The following is a 7554-nucleotide window of genomic DNA, read 5'->3' on the forward strand; positions in this document are numbered from 1 at the left end:
GCTTATTGTACTCTGCATTTTCATGGACTGATTGCTAGACTTCCATGGAAACTAAGGAAGTAGTGCAATGTGATCTGCAAAGACAGCTTTTCAGACATTTTTCTCAATTTGTTTTTGCAAACATTCTGGTGTTTTTTTAAACACGGCCTATCAGGATTTTATCTCTTTATACTCCTTGTACTTCTGCTGCAGTATTCTAACTGCCTGATAGAATTTGCAATAGATCAGAATCAAATATTTTAAATGTAATGATCCAATTTTGGTTAATCCCTCTCTCTTTCTCTCTCTCTCTCTCCTCCATTCCAGCATCATTGCAGGAGATGTGGAAAGTGCTTTTGTGATAAATGCTGCAGCAAGAAAGTGCCTCTGCCTCGTATGTACTTTGTTGATCCTGTACGCCAGTGTGCTGAATGTGGGCTCATTTCTCAGAAAGAAATGGAGTTCTATGACAGGCAACTCAAAGTGCTTATGAATGGTAAGTATTGAATATAGATTCTTATTTGACTTGCTAAAAGACAATATATAAGAGTTTGTTTTGGGTGATACACTTAATAATAGTAATAAATAAATGACATAAAACAGGATTGTGAAATTTGAACCAAAAATTATGGTTGGCCATTAAGTGGTATATTGAGGGCAGTAGTGGATAGTAGAAGGCAGAAACTATATCTGATTTTGTTAAATTTGGATAATATCAGTACAAGTTTAGTCATTGTATATTAATTTTCCCTTTAGTGATTACACTTCAGTAACAATACTTGCAGGTCTTAGGGAAATGTACTGAAGGGTTGGGGTCTGCATAAATTTTGGAGCTTCAGCTTGGAATTTTTTGGTATAAGTACATGTTTGGATTCCAGAATGAAAAATGAGAAACCTCTGTCCCATTATAATAGGAATAATCTATATATGCCCAATTTCTTTCCTCTTAATAACAAAAGTTCTGAGAAAGGTTAATAAACATTAACTCTGTATAATAAGATTGAGAATTGCACATTTAAGCTTGTTTTAATTTTATTGTATTTTTAAAAATGTATCTTTTAATTCCTTTTCTTCCATTTGTGCAATTTTTAGGTGCTACATTCTTCGTAACTCCAGGGACATCAGAAACAACAGAAATGATGGTTTGTCGACTTTCCAACAACCAGAGGTAAGAAGAGTGAAGTGTTTGCTAGTGCGAATTGAATCAGTTGAAATCTTTTTCTGAAAAATATTATCTTTGTTACATATTTTGTCTTAACATTTTGAAGAATTACCTAAGAAACATCCCAGCTGTTATTTCCAAAGTGTCATCTGAGCAATATTGCTTTGACTTGCTCTTAGCAGAAAATTGATACTTTTTCAGTTTCCATTTTTGAAGCTTTTGGCTGTGGTATGTATTATTTTTTGTTTTTTTTATAATTTAATAAGTAGTCTAGTGCACCTTATTAATTTTCTGGTATTGGTTATTGTATAAGCATGATCTTACTGGAGGAATACATTTTAATATTTCAGAAAGATATTTTTCAACTCATATCAATAGATTAATCTCCTTTAGCAAGTTGGGAAAATCAATACCTTTCTTTCATTATTTTATAAAGCTTTAAGGAGGTCGTTGTTATGACATATAGTAATTTGTTTACAAGTATAGAAGTGATGACAGAATTTAGGAGGAGGTTTCCTTGGATAGCTTTTCCTATGTTAGAAACACTTTCAAAAATTTTGTTTGAGAATGAATTGTGTGTGTGTGTGTGTGTGTGAACCAGTTTTAGTATATTGCTGTTTTTTTAAAATGATAAAACACTTCAAACTATTATGAAGTGATACAACAAAACATAGGTACTACCAATAATGAGTAAGAAATTTTTTAACAAATGTAAAGTCTTATAATTATATAAATGATTTATTTTCTAGTATGGGACTTAGTATTGTAAGAATTACTAAATATACATGAAATGAACATCATTGTTTCTCTCTTTGTGCAGATATCTGTTTTTGGATGGAGAAAGCCATTATGAAATAGAAATTTCACATATTTCCACAGTCCAAATTCTTACTGAAGGATTTACTCCTGGAGGTAATTTGTTTATTAAGCATAAATAGTAACTAGAAACCTGCAGCTCAGATCACTGGGTTTTGCTCTTCATAGTTTAAGCCTTCCAGATTATAGTGTTTGTGTGATTGAAACCATAATTTAGAGAATTCCTCTATCAGTATCTGTATTCCAGGTCAGGCAACACAATACATTGCTTCTCTCTTCCCTACCTGATTCCTTACTAGTGGTACATATTTCCTCATTGCTTCTCTTTAGTCTTTTTCTATTGCCATTTTTTAACTTTGCCTTTCAAATGTCTATTATTTTATCCAGTTTTCTTTACCTAGTGTCTTTCTTGTCAAATCTTCCTAGAATTCTATTCATATTAATAGTTAACTTTTTGGGATATTTTCTTAGATTGCTTCTTAATGGCAAGCATTCTGCAACATATTTGTCTCTGAGTTCTTTTCTTCTGGAATACATATCTTATATGAAATATAGAATAAAAATCATGATGGCCTGCTGCACCAGGATCGAACAGTCTTGCTTCAAATATGCCTCAGCAAGAGAAGTTATTTGGGTGTCCTCGGGCCGGTCACTCTCTCTTAGCCCAACCTACCACACAGGATAATTGTTGTGGAGGAGAAAAATAGAAAAAAAAAAGATTTGTGAACCTCTGTAGAAAATGTATGATACAATCAAATAAGTAAAAATGGGAACTGGCTGCATTTCTTCAGGAATCATTTTAGTATTATGAAGGAGGGGTGGTGGTGGTTATTTAGATAGCAATAGTTCAGAAACATTCAGTCTGAGAATGTTGTGATATAATGAACTTACAATTGTTAATACAATAGTGAGCAATTACAGGGCCACACAGTATACATAGTCTGTAGGAATTTTTTTAAAAGAATGTGATTGCTTAGACACCTCTATTTTAGTTCAGTTTAGAATATTAGTAGCTTTTGCACTTTCCGATTAATACATATGCTAATGGACAAGATTTTTATATAATTAAGTATAATTATTGCATGTATCACATTTGTGCACAATGAAAGTATTGTTGAATATATTAACTGTCAGATAATACTTATTGCTATCATACTAGAGCTTGCAAATATTTATTTATTGTATTTCTTAACCACCCATCTCTCTCAGAGGGGCTCTAGGCGGTGTACAATATAATGAATAAAATTTTAACAATCAGAATTAATTTAAAATTTAAAAGGTTTAAAATTATAAAAAAATATAAAATTTCAGAAGGTGAAAAATTCCAAGATGAGGGCTTAGCAATTGTTAATACAGGTGGGGGAAATTCTCAAGGGGCCAGCCAGCTACACAGTTGTATGGACCTCTGTGTCCCCCATGTAAGGCTGGTTAGCCAAGTTTTGACTCCTTTGAGAAACGCCAAGAGATTGGGGGCTTTCCTCATCTCTGAAGGCAGGGTGTTCCACAGTGTAGGGTAGTGGCACAGAAGGCCGTCCTGTAGACCCTGCCTGTCAAAATTCTTTGACTGCAGCGTACTTTCCTTGCCTGAATGAGTGGGATGGGCTGATGTAATGGGATGAAGCCAGCTCCGTAGGTAGCTTGGCCCTTCGCCATGTAGGATTTTATAGGTGATGATCAATACCAAGAATTGGACCAGGAAGCAAACTGGTACCTAATGCAGTTTGTGGAGCAAAGGTGTTATATGTGCCCTTCTTTGGGCACCCAGTATGGTTTGCACAGCCGATTCTGCACTGTTGAAGCTTCCAGAAACTTTTCAAAGGTAGCCCCAGGCAGAGTGGGTTGCAATAGACCAATTGGGAGAATGACAGAATGGTAGGCCTCCCTGTCCAAGAAGGGGCATAACTGGCACACAATGCAGCAGGAGGCGTGAGTCCAAGAGGTTCTCCAAGTTACACACCGGGACTGTCTGGGGTAGTGCAACCTCATCCAGGACCAAAGATGATAAATTCCTGGATACAGAGGATCCCACCCACAGCCATCCCTTCTTATCAGGGTTCAGTTGAAGTCTATTATTTCTCGTCCAGACCCCCCACAGCCTCCAGGCACCACAAAAAGCCATCCACTGCATCACTCACTTCACCTGGAACAAAGATATATAGCTGAATATCATCAGCATATTGGTGACACTGTCCAAAAGAACCTCAAGCCTAAAAAATTGAGTACCTTACTTTTAGGAAGCTTATAAGCATAGCTTTTTATAAAAGCATTTTAGAATTTTCCCCTTGTACTAATCTTTTTGATTTTGTTGCTGATTCCATTTCAGAAATCTTTACTGTTTGAAACAAAATAATATTTATTTATCTGAAGTGGAACTTGTTTACAGTAGGAATGAGACTTTGAACTTCCAATTTACTAGTATTTACACTTTTTTGTAAATAATAAAATATTTATTTTAGATAGTAGCCTCTGCCACAGATGTAAGCATGTAATTAGGACTTGTTTCTCACTTCATTAACCTAGCAAAAAAGATTTATACTGGCTTGATACTCAGAAATATTAATTCAAAATAAACTCAAAATAAGAAACATGATGCGGAGCATGCTGCAAATCAGATACTCTAAATTATTTTTGAAATGTCTAAGAATTACTTTTAGCTGGTATTAACAGAATGACTTCCTAAAGATGTGACTGGTAATTAAACAAATCAGTGTAAAACCTGTTGTGTTCAATTACTTAGAATAATTGAGAGTCTAGTTATATGCATAATTGTTTGTAGAATGTAATTTAAAAATATTTCTATTTGTACATTTGAAAGTAATGTGGAACTGTATTATGAACAAATATTACACCAGCCCATTATTAAAGCACATAGTTTTAAGAAAATTTTGGATTTCAATAGCTCATTTTTTATTTTTCCTTAATATTGTGTTAGTCACAAAAGTAACTACTATATAAGAATTATTTCATTAATGCCGGTTCTGAAAAATACAAGATTTTGCTGACCTTTAAACCATTAAAACTAGATTATATAAAAATGCGGTGGTGAGAATTCAGGGAAAAAGAATAGTAAAATCTGAGACCAGGGTTTCAAGTATTCTGTCACTGGATTAAATTGCATTCATACCCATTTCTGGTCTGTAGCTTTCTGTATATCTTCCCAAATGACTTGATCCTATCTGTTTAATTTTTATGGCTATACATTGAACCTTCATTTTAAACCTTCTGTATTTCTTTTTATTAACATTTCTCTTCATTGCTTGCCTGCTTCCTTGATGTAGAAAACGACATTCATACTTATACCTGCCTCTTGGAAAGTGAACACATTATGGAAGGTCAGCACTGGAACTCATTACTCCTAAGCATGCTTTTTGTATTATTTCTTCAGGATGTGAGGCCAACTGCAGATAGTTTTTTTGTGGGAATGTTTCCTTAGTGCAGGGGTAGTCAACCTTGGCTCTTTTATGACTCGTGGACTTCAACTCCCAGAATTCCTGAGCCAGCTAAGCTGGCTCAGGAATTCTGGGAATTGAAGTCCACGAGTCATAAAAGAGCCAAGGTTGACTACCCCTGCCTTAGTGGCTGAACGTTAGATCCATTGACGATCAACCATCTTGATGGCCAACTAGCATTCTCCAGGCTACATCTAGCGGCTGTTCCTTTTTTCATCTCCTTGTCTGATAGCTAGGCTTGGGTTACAAAAGTTAAACGTTAACAGAAGTTGTGTTAGGCTGAAATATTAAAAGTAAAAAGTATCTTGGTATTTTTTTTATTGGCGTAAGTCAGAGGTGCTTTGCTTTTCTCCAAAATTATGTGTATATTTACTTATTTGGGTTCAGCGAAGAGATTTATCTTATTTGGGTTCAGCGAAGAGATTCATTTATTTATGAATGAAACTGTCAGAGGAGTTTTTTTGTGAGTAGGGGTTGGGTGGTTTCTGCTTAAGAAAAAGAGATTTGATTATTTCATAATTCCAGGTGAGATGGGGAAAGTCTTGTAAAAAGGAAAACCTTTTCACTGGATGAATATCATAAATCCAATAGAAGATGATTTCAACTTTGCCCCCCTCCCCCAGCAGAGATGTGAAACTATTTTAGGCCAAGGACCTGACTTGATGTTGGAAAAAATGGGAAGGATCAGGATTAGGAAGACAGAAGAAATTATATTTGATATCATTTATGATAACACTGTGGGAAAGATGTAATACACCTCTTAGCACAGCCATAGCAGCTGTGTACCCTATTTTTCTACATAATTGCACCTAAGGAATCTGAGCAAATACTTTTGGCCAGGGGTGTCAAACTGTCGGCCTGCGGGCCGGATGCATCATGCCAAAACTGCACCCATCCCATTGCCGGCAATGAAAAAAAAAGTTGTGATACATCCCGACATGTCATGTGTCGTTGCGAGTTTGGCACCCCTGCTTTAGGCTATGACCTCACTGTGGAAGTGGCAGCACTTACTATTGTTTCTGGTTGCTTCGTTGCCTTTCCTGACTGATATGTCACATTGAGAAACCTGTAATACCTCTCTGTTAGCAACACTACAGTCATCTATGGTCACTTCCCTTGCATGCATCACTCTGAGAATGGGGTTGGGTAGGTGGTAGCTTTGAGCAGATGAATTAAAATGACAGTTTTCAGGAAGTGGCCACAATTAGTTACCCAAGGCAAAGGATTCATTCTGCCTTACCAATAGACCCAGAACTGTTTACATCTGTTTGAACACACTGTATAAAGTTATGTAGGAGCTGATTTGTACATTCAGCTTTTTTAATATCTACAATAAACTTAAAATGTAATATGGCTTCATACTATTTGAGTAATTGGACTGTGCCACTGTTCAGATTCAGTTCCAAAGGTTGATTCAGATTTCTTGAGGGAGAAAATATAGTATCTGTTTGCAATTTTTAAAGCAGCCATGTCTTTCCCATGACTGCTTTCTGCAGTTGCCATGTGATCCTGGGAAAACATGTATCTGCTTTGAAGAGCTTCAGCAAAAATACTAAATTTATGTCTTGCACTCGCTGAAATACTATTTTAGAACATACTCCAAAAATCAAATAGCCTTGTTGCTAGATCGGTGTTAAGAAATAGCCATTTAAAAAAAAATATTTTTGTCTCCTCAGGATTATTTTAGCATGTTGACTTTTTTTAATCAAACAAAACTGAAAAGAATGTCACATTAGTTTTACCTGTTGTTGAATCACCTCTATGCTGTTTAAACTATTAAATCACAGTTTAGGTATCTCAGAAAGCTCACCTACTATGGTTCATATTCAATTTAATTATATTACTTTTCACTCAAATACATTTATCATTGCATAAAATAGAATAATTTAATGGACTTGTTTTAGTATTCTCACATTAACACAATTCAAGAGCTGTGCATTAGTTATGTGTTTTATTTATTTATTTATTTATTATTTCAATTTATATCCCGCCCTTCTCCCGAAGGACTCAGGGCGGCTCACAACATTATTAAAACAAAGAAAGACCCACACACCCCACCGAATAAAACCAAATTAAAACCAAAATTTTTATGTTGTGATAATTAAAATTTCTAAAAAACCCAGTTTAAAAATCCTCCCTAGGCCAGGC

At 35.2% G+C, this 7554-nt stretch overlaps 1 protein-coding gene across 2 annotated transcripts in view; it reads left to right on the forward strand.

The window, feature by feature from the left end:
• Positions 1 to 306: 306 nt before the first annotated feature.
• LOC107300838 (zinc finger FYVE domain-containing protein 21) overlaps positions 307 to 7554 on the forward strand; it is a gene marked incomplete at its 5' end in the record, with an annotated part of 11639 nt that continues 4391 nt past the window's right edge. The window contains 4 exon segments of one of the 2 annotated variants that reach the window (XM_015830125.1): positions 307 to 475; positions 1072 to 1147; positions 1962 to 2053; positions 5236 to 5289. In XM_015830125.1, the coding sequence (XP_015685611.1) occupies positions 307 to 475; positions 1072 to 1147; positions 1962 to 2053; positions 5236 to 5289 (391 nt within the window). 2 annotated transcript variants of the gene reach the window in all.

This window comes from Protobothrops mucrosquamatus, unplaced genomic scaffold, assembly GCF_001527695.2.
Source record: "Protobothrops mucrosquamatus isolate PMUCROS unplaced genomic scaffold, P.Mucros_1.0 scaffold8724, whole genome shotgun sequence".
Taxonomy (NCBI): Eukaryota; Metazoa; Chordata; class Lepidosauria; order Squamata; family Viperidae; genus Protobothrops; species Protobothrops mucrosquamatus.